The sequence below is a fragment of the Schistocerca cancellata genome, chromosome 5 (assembly GCF_023864275.1).
Source record: "Schistocerca cancellata isolate TAMUIC-IGC-003103 chromosome 5, iqSchCanc2.1, whole genome shotgun sequence".
Taxonomy (NCBI): Eukaryota; Metazoa; Arthropoda; class Insecta; order Orthoptera; family Acrididae; genus Schistocerca; species Schistocerca cancellata.
This window is the reverse complement of record NC_064630.1, coordinates 765,976,381-765,991,916: the sequence shown is the minus strand read 5'-3', so window position 1 is coordinate 765,991,916 and position 15,536 is coordinate 765,976,381. Positions and strand designations below refer to the sequence as shown.

The window sequence follows — 15,536 nt, the reverse complement described above, 5'->3', positions numbered from 1 at the left end:
GTACACCACTGGTGATCGTCGAGGGGACACTGAATAGTGCACGGTACATCCAAACCGTCATCGAACTCATCGTTCTACCATTCCTAGACCGGCAAGGGAACTTGCTGTTCCAACAGGACAATGCACGTCCGCATGTATCCCGTGCCACCCAACGTGCTCTAGAAGGTGTAAGTCAACTACCCTGGCCTGCAAGATCTCCGGATCTGTCCCCCATTGAGCATGTTTGGGACTGCTTTGAAAGCGTCGTCTCACGCGGTCTGCACGTCCAGCACGAACGCTGGTCCAACTGAGGCGCCAGGTTGAAATGGCATGGCAAGCCGTTCCACAGGACTACATCCAGCATCTCTACGATCGTCTCCATGGGAGAATAGCAGCCTGCATTGCTGCGAAAGGTGGATATACACTGTACTAGTGCCGACATTGTGCATGCTCTGTTGCCTGTGTCTATGTGCCTGTGGTTCTGTCAGTGTGATCATGTGATGTATCTGATCCCAGGAATGTGTCAATAAAGTTTCCCCTTCCTGGGACAATGAATTCGCGGTGTTCTTATTTCAATTTCCAGGAGTGTATTAATATTTGCATATTGAAATGATGTGATTGCAACTGGGAATAGTGATTGGCTTAGGACAATTTTGGCTCGAGAATGATCTCGAACGACTGTTCTGATTGGCATCAACCAATCAGAGTTTAACAGTTCCCGCGCACTGCCAGGTAGTTGTAGGCTGTTGAAGCAGCAGCATGAAGCAGTCGCTAGTCAGCTATTGGACGTGCAGGTCGTGTTGAACGTTTCAGTCGTCATAATGTGTAAAATGAAGAAGTTATTAGAATTTCGCATCCAGATTGTGTTGCCGTAGAAGCAGTTGCATTTACGGAAAGTTTTGTGAAATTTGGAAGTTCTAGAATTGTTTTGTTGGAAAGATAAACGCGTGTGAACTTTCGGCCTTTGTAAAATTCCACGTGGCATTTTTCGTATCCGTATATCTAATATTTGGCGAGCAATTTATTTAATAGAAATCCACTGAAAAGGACTGAATGTGAAACTCAGATATAGTAGCAGAGTATTGCTGTGAAATCGCTTAATTGTTCGGGTTGGATTTAAGTACATTTCTGGTTGCCTTGCGTGTGTACTGGGTTGCCTGAACTGTGAACTGAGGACTGTGATGTTGTTCGCTAATTACATGTGGGCTGACAGCAAGTACTTTTTTTTTTTACTCAAACAGAATAAAAGACTCGTTTCAGTATTTTGATGTTTTACTGAGAGAACGAAGCAACCACTTTCCACCCGAAAAAGTATTATAAGAATTTACAGGATAGCTTGCTACCAGAGTTCACGCGGCCTTTGCAACGTAAGTATTGACGGCGTTTTCTTCAACGCTGCTTTTACGTCGTCAGTGCAGTAATTACGTTTACAGAGAAACGGTCAGGTGGTGATCTGCCGCCATACTGAGGTAGGTGGAACTTTTTCAGTGGACAGTACGACGAAGAGCAAACATTTATAACCCGCCATGCCGCAGGACCATCGTCAATCTCGTTGAAGTCAGTGCAGTTATTGTCTTTGAATAAAAGTGTAATTTCTGTTCGTCTCAGTGCGTATTTCTTTCAGTACTATTTTGTGACAGTTCTTCCTATGTATGGTCCAAATTTCATCGAGACCTGTTACTTAGCAGTGATATGTCATGCAAAAGTTACTTCTGTCCATACGTTTTGCACTCCAGTGTATTTTGTTCCAGCTGAATCCTGGATTTTCTCTAAATCTATGGATCTCAGGAAAAGTCGCATTTCATACTCACTTGGTCTATTGGACCATTGCCATTTTACCAATCACAATGGCCGATTCTGCCATGTCCACACCCTGATGCGTTGGTTAATTAAGATCCAATATTTATTCTATGTGGTTGGTGCCAATTTTAGTGAACATCTGTAGCATTATGACGAATGTCCCAAATATTGCAGCAATGGTGCCGCTACATTCCTTTGCAAGAAAAGCAAGACATATTAGGTTAAAAAAGATAGACCCATTACACTGCAGTTAAATAAATGCCCAATAGAATCTTCAGGTGCGTGGCACACTTCACCGAACTGTCACATACATGCTATGTTAGCAAAGACCAGCATCTTAAAAAGGCAGCACACCGAGTCTCAGTTTGGGTTTTGATTATACTGTAGCACACTACCAATAGCGGGATGTGGTGCTGTGAGTAGTGTGATGATGGGTTTTCTGGTGCGCTTTTGCTATCAAGTTGATATGAAAATTAATTAATGGATCAATTAATTGTCCCCATCCCACCCCGCCCATACTCCCACTCCTGGAAGATATCACAGGCTCTCCCCAGCCATCTCGTGGGTGCCCACTCTCCCCCTCCTCTCCCCTCTATCCCATCTCCCTCCCTCACCTGTCCAATTGGCAGGAATTCCAAATTTTGGTGGTAATCCTGAATTTGTGAGGTAAAATCGTATTTTCACTGTAAAATTCAATTTTCAATTCAGAGGACGTAATATTAGTGGAAATTGTTGATGGAGATTGTTTATAAAACGAAAACTGTTGATAGAAATTGTTTATAAATTGGGGATAGGTGATAGAAATTGAGAAAATTCAGATGACGAGATATAGGGGAACTATACACTGCAGAGGACATAATTTACATTTTTTAGGACAAGCATACTCTTGAAACTTCCTGGCAGATTTAAACTGTGTGCCGGACCGAGACTCGAACTCGGGACCTTTGCCTTTCGCTGACAAGTCCTCTACCAACTGAGCTACCCAAGCACGACTCACACCCCGTCCTCACAGCTTTACATCTACCAGTACCTCGTCTCCTACCTTCCAAACTTTACAGAAGCTCTCCTGCGAACCTTGCAGAACTAGCACTCCTGAAAGAAAGGATATTGCGGAGACATGGCTTAGCCACAGCCTGGGGGATGTTTCCAGAATGAGATTTTCACTCTGCAGCTTAGTGTGCGCTGATATGAAGGTAGGAGACGAGGTACTGGCAGATGTAAGGCTGTGAGGAGGGGCGTGAGTCGTGCTTGGGTAGCTCAGTTGATAGAGCACTTGCCCGCGAAAGGCAAAGGTCCCGCGTTCGAGTCTCGGTCCGGCACACAGTTTTAATCTGCCAGGAAGTTTCATATCAGCGCACACTCCGCTGCAGAGTGAAAATCTCATTCTGGAAACATACTCTTGTTTAACTTTTGATCACATCGTATACTGCCATTAAGCCGCTTTACAGTACACTCGTAATCATGGATTTATCGCCCAGCACAGCACACGTTCGTGGCAGTCCGGTGAGGGGTGTCAGTCGGGTGGTGTTCTGTGGCTGCTCCGGCATCATCCTCAGACAGCTCGTCCCTTATAGATGGATTGTTAACGTTAAACTTTATAGAATTTCATTTGGCAATTGCTGACATCTTTCTTTTCTCGGAACTAAAGCATCCTGGTATGAGAACCACACACAGGTCCATCTAACGACTTAACATGCATATTTGCCGAAAACTTCTCAAATACAATGCAATAATTTCTTGAATTAACCAAAGCGTATCTTGAAAGGCACAGTGATTACGTTGAAAGTTTTGCATATCAGCATGTATGTATTGATTCACACTTCCCGTAGACTTGATTAGCAGTCTATATGTATTCAGGTAATAGTGTTGTAAATAAAACTTGTCTTGATGTTTTCAAGCGTGTACCACTATTTCCTTTCTAGTGGACACTTGTTTTTACCCTATGCGTGCACTATTTCTACTCTGCGCTCCATGCGGCAGCCACAGAAAGTTTCAAATTTTTGCAGGAGCGTCTTCTCGATCCCGAAGTCGATCCAGGCGACGGTGACTCTGCTGGAGAACCTGCACGTCATCCTGGAGAAAACCCCGCGGGACGACATCCGCAGCGAGGTGCTGCCCATGCTCTACAACGCCTTCGAGAGCACCACCATACAAGTGCAGGTGGGTCGCTACGTCCACAGTTCCCTTAAATCGCTTCAGACTATTTAAGTACAAATTAGCAAGAGTGGTTTTCCAGGAAATGTCAGAATGATGGTAGCAGCAAAATAATTATTTTTTTCAGTATGTAAGCATACACGATATTTAAATAGCACACAACACGAGAGACGCCTAAGTCAATTGTAGCATCTTGCATTATGCGTACAAAAACAGCTGTATGTTTTTTTTAATAGTAAGTAGCACGAAATTTTTCTTATAGAAATATATTCTAGACACCATTTTTTCCCAAGTCTCAGCAGCTTCATCGTCCACCCTCTTTCACAAATCAATCTAAAATTCAAAAGAATGCTACAGGGTGGGGCAAGTAAACGAGGCCCGGGAACATAGTTCCAGGGTACAAAGAGACAGTTCCCCACAGTCGTTTAATGAACAAAGTAAGAGCATATGGACTATCAGACCAATTGTGTTACTGGATTGAAGAGTTCCTAGATAACAGAATGCAGCATGTCATTCTCAATGGAGAGAAGTCTTCCGAAGTAAGAGTGATTTCAGGTGTGCCGCAGGGGAGTGTCGTAGGACCGTTGCTATTCACAGTATACATAAATGACCTTGTGGATAACATCGGAAGTTTACTGAGGCCTTTTGCGGATGATGCTGTAGTATATCGAGAGGTTGTAACAAGGGAAAATTGTACTGAAATGCAGGAGGATCTGCAGCGAGTTGACGCATGGTGCAGGGAATGGCAGCTGAATCTCAATGTTGACAAGTGTAATGTGCTGCGAATACATAGAAAGAAATTTCCTTTTCATTTAGTTACAATATAGGAGGTCAGCAATTGGAAGCAGTTAATTCCATAAATTATCTGGGAGTACGCATTAGGAGTGATTTAAAATGGAATGACCATATAAAATTAATCGTCGGTAAAGCAGATGTCAGACTGAGATTCATTGGAAGAATCCTAAGGAAATGCAATCTGAAAACAAAGGAAGTACGTTACAGTACACTGCTTGAATACTGCTCACCGGTGTGCGATCCGTACCAGATAGGGTTGATAGAAGAGATAGAGAAGATCCAACGGAGAGCAGCGCGCTTCCTTACAGGATCATTTAGTAATCGCGAAAGCATTACGTAGATGATAGATAAACTCCAGTGGAAGACTCTGCAGGAGAGATGCTCAGTAGCTCGGTACGGGCTTTTGTTGAAGTTTCGAGAACATATCTTCACCGAGGAGTCAAGCACTATATTGCTCCCTCCTACGTATATCTCGCGAAGAGACCATGAGGATAAAATCAGAGAGATTAGAGCCCTCACAGAGGCATACCGACAATCTCTCTTTCCACGAACAATACGAGACGGGAATAGAAGGGAGAACCGATAGAGGTACTCAAAGTACCCTCCGCCACGGACCGTCAGGTGGTTTGCGGAGTATGGATGTAGATGTAGATGTAGAAAGAGACCCAGCAGAGGAAAGGAAATACAACACTAACCTGACTTGAGTACATGTTGAAAGTGATCACCATTCATCCCTTGGCAGTTTTGGGGCCTTGTCAACAAGTTGCTGAACGCGGATATAAACTGGACTGTTGGAATTGCTGCAGTCTCATCCGCAATGTTCTAGTTCAGTACGTGAAGGCTGTCAGCGTTGTTGCGATACACTTGAGACTTGAGGGCTCCCATCACAAAGAAATCGCACACTGACGGGTCAGCTGACCTGGGTGGCCGTCTAGGGCCGCGACCGGACTGACCTCTCCCAACAATTCTGTCAGTTGTGAAGATTGTGTAAATGTCAACGTTCAGCCGGCCGTATGGGCAGTTGCTCCATGCCGTTGGAAGTAGCTGCAGGTCTTTTCCTTCTATATCAATGCAACCACAAGTGGTTTCAAAATGTATTCACTCGCCCGGCTCACTTTGATTTGCCGCACCTTATATATATATGATGACTAATATATAGGAGGGTGAGTCACCTAACGTTACCGCTGGATATATTTCGTAAACCACATCAAATACTGACGAACCGATTCCACAGACCGAACGTGAGGAGGGGGCTAGTGTAATTGTTTAGTACAAACCATACAAAAATGCACGGAAGTATGTTTATAAACACAAACCTACGTTTTTTTTTAAATGGAACCATGTTAGTTTTGTTAGCACAACTGAACATATAAACAAATACGTAATCAGTGCCGTTTGTTGCATTGTAAAATGTTAATTACATCCGGAGATATTATAACCTAAAGTTGACGCTTGAGTACCACTCCTCCGCTGTTCGATCGTGTGTATCGGAGAGCACTACAACATACATCGCGTTTCTACAGAATGATTTTCCAACGTTGCTCGAAAAAGCCCCACTGGAAACGCGTCGACGTATGTGGTATCAGCATGATGGTGCACCTGCACATTCCGCAATTAACACTAGGCTGACCCTTGACAGGATGTTCGACGGGTGTTTCATAGGACGTGGAGCACGCATAAATTGGCCAGCCCGTTCTCCTGATCTTATACCTCTGGACTTCTTTCTGTGCGGTACGTTAAAGGAGAATGTGTACCGTGATGTGCCTACAACCCCAGAAGGTATGAAACAACGTATTGTGGCAGCCTGCGGCGACATTACACCAGATGTACTGCGGCGTGTACGACATTCATTACGCCAGAGATTGCAATTGTGTGCAGCAAATGATGGCCACCACATTGAACATCTATTGGGCTGACATGTCGGGACACACTCTATTCCATTCCGTAGTTGAAAATGGAAACCACGTGTGTACATGTACCTCACCCCTCATGGTAATGTACATGTGCGTCAGTGAAAAATACCAATAAAAAGGTGTTAGCATATGGACGTAATGTGCTGTTCCAGTCTCTTCTGTACCTAAGGTCCATCACCGTTCCCTTTGGATCCCTACGTAATTCGGTGCTCTCCGATACACACGATCGAACAGCGGAGGAGTGGTACTCAAGCGTCTACTTTAGGTTACAATATCTCCGGATGTAATTAACATTTTACAAATCAACAAATGGCACTGATTACGTATTTGTTTATATGTTCAGATGTGCTAACAAAACTGACGGGGCTCCATTCTAAAAAAACGTAGGTTTGTGTTAAAAAACATACTTCCGTGCATTTTTGCATGGTTTGTACTAAACAATTACACTAGCCCCTCTCCTCACGTTCGGTCTGTGGAATCGATTCGTCAGTATTTGATGTGGTTTACGAAATATATCCAGCGGTTATATATATATATATATATATATATATATATATATATATATATATATTAGTCATCAGTCTTTTACTGCGAATTCCTCTCTTGTGCCAACCTCTTCGTATCAGAGAAGCACTTGCTACCTACCTCAATTATTTGGTGGATGTATTTCAATCTCCGTCTTCCTGTGAAGTTTTTACCCTCTACAGCTCCCGTGCAAGTTATTCCTGATGTCTTAAGCAGACGTCATATCATCCTGTCCTTTCTTATTGTCAGTGTTTTCCACATATTCCTTTGCTCTCCAATTCTGCAATCTTCTCGTTCTTCGCCTTATGAGTCCACGTAATTTTCAACATTCGTCTGTAGGACCACGTCTCAAATGCTTCGATTCTCTTCTGTTCCGGTTTTCGCTGAGTCCATGTTTCACTACCATACAATGCTCTGCTCCAGACGTACATTCTAAGAAATCTTTTCTTCAAATTAATATCTATATTTGATACTAGGAGATTTCTCTTGGTCAAGAAGGCCATTTTTGCCAGTGCTAATCTGCTTTTGATGTTTTCCTTGCTCCATTCGTCATGGATCATTTTGCTGCCTAGGTAGCAGAATTCCTTAACTTTTTCTACTTCGAGGCCGTCAATCCTGATGATAAGGTTTTCAATGTTCTCATTTCCGCTACTTCTCATTACTTTCGTCTCCCTTCGATTTACTCTCAATCCATATCCTGTTTTTATTCGACCATTTCATTCGGCAGATCCTGTAATTCTTCTTCACTTTGACTGAGGGCAGCAATGCCATCAGCGAATCTTGTCATTGATACCTTTCACATTGAATTTTAATTCCACTGTTGAACCTTTCTTTTCTTTCCATCGTTGCTTCTTCGATGTATAGACTGAACAGTAGGGGCGACAGACTACAACCCTGGCTTACACCCTTCTTAACCCAAGCACATCTTTCTTGGTCTTCCATCCTTATTATTCTCTCTTGGCTCTTGTATATGTTGTATATTACCTGTCTCTCCCTGTATCTTACCCCTATTTTTCTCAGAATTTCGAACATCTAGCAAGATTTTACATTGTTGAACCTTTTTCCAGGTCGAAAATCCTATGAACGTGTCTCGATTTTTCTGTAGTTATTAGGTAACGTTAACTGCTGCAGTTTGACGTACCAAATTTATCCTGACAATTGGTGCCTTCTTTGTGTCAAGTTGTGCGATAAATGTGTTTTTCTCCAATTCGTTTTAGAATCTTCCCCTCTAATCGTCAACGTTCTTTTATAGCACCACACTTGCTTCTATTGTCTTCTTGTCTGAACTGCTTAACGTGCAAGTTTCATTTTCGTACAAGGCTAAACTCTATACGAATAACTTTAAAAATACATACAGCCAATTAAATTTTTATTAGATGTTAACAGATGCTCTTTTTCAGAAATTATTTTTTTGCTACAGCTAGCATGAATTGTACATCACCTCTACTTCGGCCATCATCAGTTATTTTGCTGCTCAAATTGCAAAAGTTATCTACCAATTTTAATATCTCACTACCTAATGAAAGTCCTTCAGCATCACCTGATGTAATTCGACTACATTCCATTAACCTTGTTGTGCTTTTGTTGATGTTCATCTTGTATCTCCCTTTCAAGACAATGCCCATTCCGTTCAATTTCTCTTCGGAGTCTCTGACAAAAATACAGTCTCATGGACAAAGCTCAAAGTTTTTGTTTTTTCTCCATGAATTATAATCCCGTCTCCAAATTTTTCTGTAGTTTCCTTTAGAGCTTCTCAATGTACAAATTGTATAAACTGGGGATAGGCTTCAACCTGTCTCACTCCCTTCTGAAAAAGTCCTTTCCTTTCATGCCTGTCGACTCTCATAACTGCCGCCTAGGTTCTGTACAAGTTGCAAATAACCTTTCGCTCCCTATATTTTAGCCCTACTACCTTCAGAATCTCATTCAAAATAATGGAAAGTTTTCTGTAAGTCTGTGAAAGCTATAAACGTAGGTTTCGCTATCCTTAACCTGTGTTCTAAGAGAGACTGTAGGGTCAATATTGACAATTGTGCTCCTACATTTTTCCAAAGTCCAAACAGATCTTCCGCGAGGTCGACTTCTACCAGTTTTCCATGTGTATACAACCATTGTCAAGTGGAAAAACCACCACGGTACTGTCACATAAGAGGTTGCTTAAGAGGTTGCATATGTCCGTTGTGCCATCAGAGTTCCTCCAGTCACTACAGGGCTATTACAAATGATTGAAGCGATTTCATAAATTCACCGTAGCTCCATTCATTGACATATGGTTACGACACACTACAGATACGTAGAAAAACTCATAAAGTTTTGTTCGGCTGAAGCCGCACTTCAGGTTTCTGCCGTCAGAGCGCTCGAGAGCGCAGTGAGACAAAATGGCAACAGGAGCCGAGAAAGCGTATGTCATGCTTGAAATGCACTCACATCAGTCAGTCATACCAGTGCAACGACACTTCAGGACGAAGTTCAACAAAGATCCACCAACTGCTAACTCCATTCGGCGATGGTATGCGCAGTTTAAAGCTTCTGGATGCCTCTGTAAGGGGAAATCAACGGGTCGGCCTGCAGTGAGCGAAGAAACGGTTGAACGCGTGCGGGCAAGTTTCACGCGTAGCCCGCGGAAAATTGGCTCATGCCACAACTGGAGACCGACAGCGCCGACTTCATCTTTCAACAGGATGGTGCTCCACCGCACTTCCATCATGATGTTCGGCATTTCTTAAACAGGAGATTGGAAAACCGATGGATCGGTCGTGGTGGAGATCATGGTCAGCAATTCGTGTCATGGCCTCCACGCTCTCCCGACTTAACCCCATGCGATTTCTTTCTGTGGGGTTATGTGAAAGATTCAGTGTTTAAACCTCCTCCACCAAGAAACGTGCCAGAACTGCGAGCTCGCATCAACGATGCTTTCGAACTCATTGATGGGGACATGCTGCGCCGAGTGTGGGAGGAACTTGATTATCGGCTTGATGTCTGCCGAATCACTAAAGGGGCACATATCGAACATTTGTGAATGCCTAAAAAAAACTTTTTGCGTTTTTGTATGTGTGTGCAAAGCATTTTGAAAATATCTCAAATAACAAAGTTATTGTAGAGCTGTGAAATCGCTTCAATCATTTGTAATAACCCTGTACTGACTGGCTGAAGCCATACGCGATGATTCCCCACACCATGAGGACAGGATAAACACAGCAGTGCTTCTCCAAAGTACTGGAAGAATGAGACCTCCTTCCTAGGTCTCCGCCATACCTGCCGAAGGCGGTCATCCGGGGCAATGCAGAACCAGCACTCATCGCCGAACACACAGTGCGTCGCCACTCGCCAGCAGTCCATGCTTCCCGGTGACTGCACCGCTGCAGACTCAGCCGTCTGTGTTGTGGTGATAATGCCAGCCTACGCACAGGACGGTAACGCCCTAGTCCCGCTCCTTCTAGTCTCCGACCAGCGACGCGGGATGACACTGAATGTTGCGGGGAGTCAGACGCAAATCTGAGGAGGCGACGATGTGTTTCGTGCATAATTCGGCGATCCTGCACTGTCGTGGTCAGACGTGGTCGAACAGAATCTTAAGACTCTCACGACGTCGCCTGCGCTCGTATTGCTATGCAGTCCTACATCCAGCCCCTGTCATACCCGAATTCCCCCCAAGAAAAATGGTTCAAATGGCTCTGAGAACTATGGGACTTAACATCTGTTGTCATCAGGCTCTGAGCACTATGGGACTTAACTGCTGAGGTCATCAGTCTGTTGTCATCAGTCCCCTATAACTTAGAACTACTTAAACCTAACTAACCTAAAGACATCACACACATCCATGCTCGAGGCAGGATTCGAACCTGCGACCGTAGCAGTCGCGCGGTTCCGGACTGAGCGCCTAGAACCGCTAGACCACCGCGGCCGGCAATCCCCCAAAATTCTGGGTATTGCACAATTGGATAAGCTGGCCAAATGGAGACCCACAATGATGCTCTGCTTTCAGCCGCGGTCAGGTGGTGGTAACGCTGTCTCACATGGCATCTCAGTGTGCTTCACAGTGATCACTCGACATCTGACTGTTTACAGATTAGAGATTAGATTAGATTAGATTAGATTAATACTAGTTCCATGGATCATGAATACGATATTTCGTAATGATGTGGAACGCGTCAAATTTTCCAATACATGACATAATTAAGTTAATTTAACAACATACTGAAGTTAATATAACAACTTTTTCATTTTTTTTTGTTTTTTATTTTTATTTTTTATTTTATTTTTTTAATATTTTTTTTAATTTATATCTAAAAATTCCTCTATGGAGTAGAAGGAGCTGTCATTCAGAAATTCTTTTAATTTCTTCTTAAATACTTGTTGGTTATCTGTCAGACTTTTGATACTATTTGGTAAGTGACCAAAGACTTTAGTGCCAGTATAATTCACCCCTTTCTGTGCCAAAGTTAGATTTAATCTTGAATAGTGAAGATCATCCTTTCTCCTAGTATTGTAGTCATGCACCCTGCTATTACTTTTGAATTGGGTTTGGTTGTTAATAACAAATTTCATAAAAGAGTATATATACTGAGAAGCTACTGTGAATATCTCTAGATCCTTAAATAAATGTCTGCAGGATGATCTTGAGTGGGCTCCAGCTATTATTCTGATTACACGCTTTTGTGCAATAAATACTTTATTCCTCAGTGATGAATTACCCCAAAATATGATGCCATATGAAAGCAACGAGTGAAAACAGGCGTAGTAAGCTAATTTACTAAGATGTTTATCACCAAAATTTGCAATGACCCTTATTGCATAAGTAGCTGAACTCAAACGTTTCACCAGATCATCAATGTGTTTCTTCCAATTTAATCTCTCATCAATGGACACACCTAAAAATTTGGAATATTCTACCTTAGCTATATGCTTCTGATTAAGGTCTATATTTATTAATGGCGTCATACCATTCACTGTACAGAACTGTATGTATTGTGTCTTATCAAAATTCAGTGAGAGTCCGTTTACAAGGAACCACTTAGTAATTTTCTGAAAGACAGTATTGACAATTTCATCAGTTAATTCTTGTTTGTCAGGTGTGATTACTATACTTGTATCATCAGCAAAGAGAACTAACTTTGCCTCTTCATGAATATAGAATGGCAAGTCATTAATATATATTAAGAACAACAAATGACCCAAGACTGACCCTTGTGGAACCCCATTCTTGATAGTTCCCCAGTTTGAGGAATGTGCTGATCTTTGCATATTATGAGAACTACTTATTTCAACTTTCTGCACTCTTCCAGTTAGGTACGAATTAAACCATTTGTGCACTGTCCCACTCATGCCACAATACTTGAGCTTGTCTAGCAGAATTTCATGATTTACACTATCAAAAGCCTTTGAGAGATCACAAAAAATTCCAATGGGTGGTGTTCGGTTATTCAGATCATTCAAAATTTGATTAGTGAAAGCATATATGGCATTTTCTGTTGAAAAACCTTTCTGGAAACCAAACTGACATTTTGTTAGTACTTCATTGTTACAGATATGTGAAGCTACTCTTGAATACATTACTTTCTCAAAAATTTTTGATAAAGCTGTTAGAAGGGAGATTGGACGGTAACTGTTGACATCAGATCTATCCCCCTTTTTATGCAAAGGTATAACAATAGCATATTTCAGTCTATCAGGGAAAATGCCCTGTTCCAGAGAGCTATTACACAGGTGGCTGAGAATCTTACTTATCTGTTGAGAACAAGCTTTTAGTATTTGTTTTTAAGCAAGTTTATTATTTTCCTAATTTCAGAAGGAGAAGTGGGTGAGATTTCAATTGTATCAAATTGCATAGGTATGGTCTCTTCCATTAACAGCCTAGCATCTTCTAATGAACACCTGGATCCTACTATATCCACAACATTTAGAAAATGATTATTAAAAATTTTTTCAACTTCTGACTTTTTGTTCGTAAAGTTTTCATTCAATTTGATGGTAATACTGTCTTCCTGTGCTCTTGGTTGACCTGTTTCTCTTTTAATAATATTCCAAATTGTTTTAATTTTATTATCAGAGTTGCTGATTTCAGACATGATACACATACTTCTGGATTTTTTAATAACTTTTCTTAATGTAACACAGTAGTTTTTATAATGTTTGATAGTTTCTGGGTCACTACTCTTTCTTGCTGTCAGATACATTTCCCTTTTCCGGTTACAAGATACCCTAGCAGGCCTGGTACCAGCACTAAACACGAACAGTACTAACGCACACTCTTGTCTGTTCTGCCTGTCACAGAGTATTCCAAGTCTGTAATCATTTACGTACGCACGGATAGTGAAATTCAACGTAAAAAAAAAAAAAAAACAGAGTAACTGTGCCGTGGGCGAAACTTGTGTAGTACGCATTTCTGCCGCTAGACGTGTACAGCGCAACTCATTGCCAGCTCAGTGACGCCTGTGTTGTCGACCTGTCGTGTTCTCTTCATCTGCAGTGATAGTTTTTGCTAGCGGTATTTTGTTCTTGTTTCGTTTTTTGTGATGCCAAACAACGTGCAGCTGTGAAATTTTGTTTTCTACGCGGTAAAAATGCTCTGGAGCTGTGTCAATGTTGAAAACAGTTTACCAATATGACGCTATGGGAAAAACTCAAGTGTGCGAGTGGTATGCTAGATTTAAAAACGGCGACATGTCGATTGATGACAAACCTCGTTCTGGACGTCCATCAGCTGCCCGAATCGACGAAAATATTGAAAACATTCGAGAGCTTGAGTTCACACACCGTCGGCAGGCAATTGATCAACTGTCAGAGATTAGTGGGTTATCTTGGAGATCGGTTAAGTCAAGAAAACACCCGCTTTGTGTCAGACAGGAGACTGGTTGTTCCACCACGACAACGCACCTGCTCACAGAGCCATCTCTATTACACAGCTTTTGGCTAAGAATGGCAAGGTTCCGTTGCCCACGCACCTTACTCGTCTGACTTGGCTCTGTGCGACTTTTTCTTATTTCCACGCGTGAAAAAGAGCATGAAAGTACACGTATTTGACAACATTGAAGAAGTCAAGAAAAGAGTGACCAGCCATCAGTCATTCTTAAAGGTGACTACAAAAAATATTACGAACAGTGAAAGCACCGGTGAGACAAATGTTTAGTTGTAATGGAGAGTATTTTGAAGGGTATAAGGTTATTTTGTAAAGAATTTGAAAATATGTAACTTTTAAAAAATAATTCCGGTTTTTTTGGGTACTCCCTCGTATACGTGTACGACGTTAATCCGTCGGCACACGGGCCCTGCATCCAAACGTTGAGCGTTGAGCGTGCCGAGTTTCTAACGTCATAGCGTGCAATAGCAATTTCGGGAGTCTTTCCGAACGTGAAGAGCAATATTTAGCATGTCAGATATTCTGAGCGTGCGTCTGAGCGTTGACCAATCAGGTGGCACAACGCCACTACGTCACATGCACGCCATCTCCCTTCAGCACGGAGTTGTGAGGCGCCATATTGGCATTCATATATATGCCGTTTCTGAGCACCAGAAAAATTGAGTCTCATTCGAAAACACGCTGTTAACTGTGTGATTCGTTGCAGCAAAATAATGAGAAACATCATATTCGTGACAAAAGAATGATTGTAACTTGCGTATAATGAGACTGTGCCATTTGAAGGCAACAACACACTGAGGATCCACCAAAAACGCATTGTTCTTGGTACAATTTGTTATAGTTAAATTTCAATTAGTAGCATAGCTACGATTAAATCTTTTACCAAGTAGCAACATGCTACTATTGGCTACCCCATACGTGTTGTCGGTGCAGCGTAGTGAGTAGTGTGACTGATTCTAAAACAAGAAACAAGTTGAATAAGATGTTGGATGTTCGCGTCTCCCCCCCTTCCCACCTATTTTTTTCCTAACATTCGCGTTTTTAATAGGTTCTGATACTTTACAATTAGTTTAATATAAGTATATACTATAATATTTGATGTTGCAGTGAGTTTGTTCGATTGGCTTAATCTACAGGACAGTTTGCGCTACTTGTATAAAGCTATTTTTCTTTTACGTTTCGTAATTCACATGTGCAAAGATTCTGCGACTAGGTAAGAACAGTGATGAAGTAAGGATGACCTTGGGGTTTTAATATAATGTGGGAATGATGAAATAATGTTTACCTTATGAGGAGAACTATTGCAAATTTGGTTCGCGCTGTTTGTAATGGAACGTTTATAAGCCTGTGTGCTTATTGATAGGACATGGTGCTTTCCTTTCCGTCTTAAAACATGTACATGGATATTGAAGTTTTTATTTGTGTCTAGTACATATAGAACAACGTGACTAGCATATGGACAATGGAGGAAATGTGTGTTTTAACAGTGCTAATGTGGGATTTTTATGCGC

The 15,536-nt window shown here is 41.9% G+C and overlaps 1 protein-coding gene across 1 annotated transcript in view; it reads left to right on the top strand.

Annotated features, from left to right (window-relative positions):
* LOC126188795 (SCY1-like protein 2) overlaps positions 1-15,536 on the top strand; it is a 624,676-nt gene that overhangs the window by 424,005 nt on the left and 185,135 nt on the right. Inside the window, exon 8 of the mRNA XM_049930409.1 lies at positions 3,786-3,939. Coding sequence (XP_049786366.1) covers positions 3,786-3,939 — 154 coding nt within the window. The remainder of the gene's footprint in view (positions 1-3,785; positions 3,940-15,536) is intronic.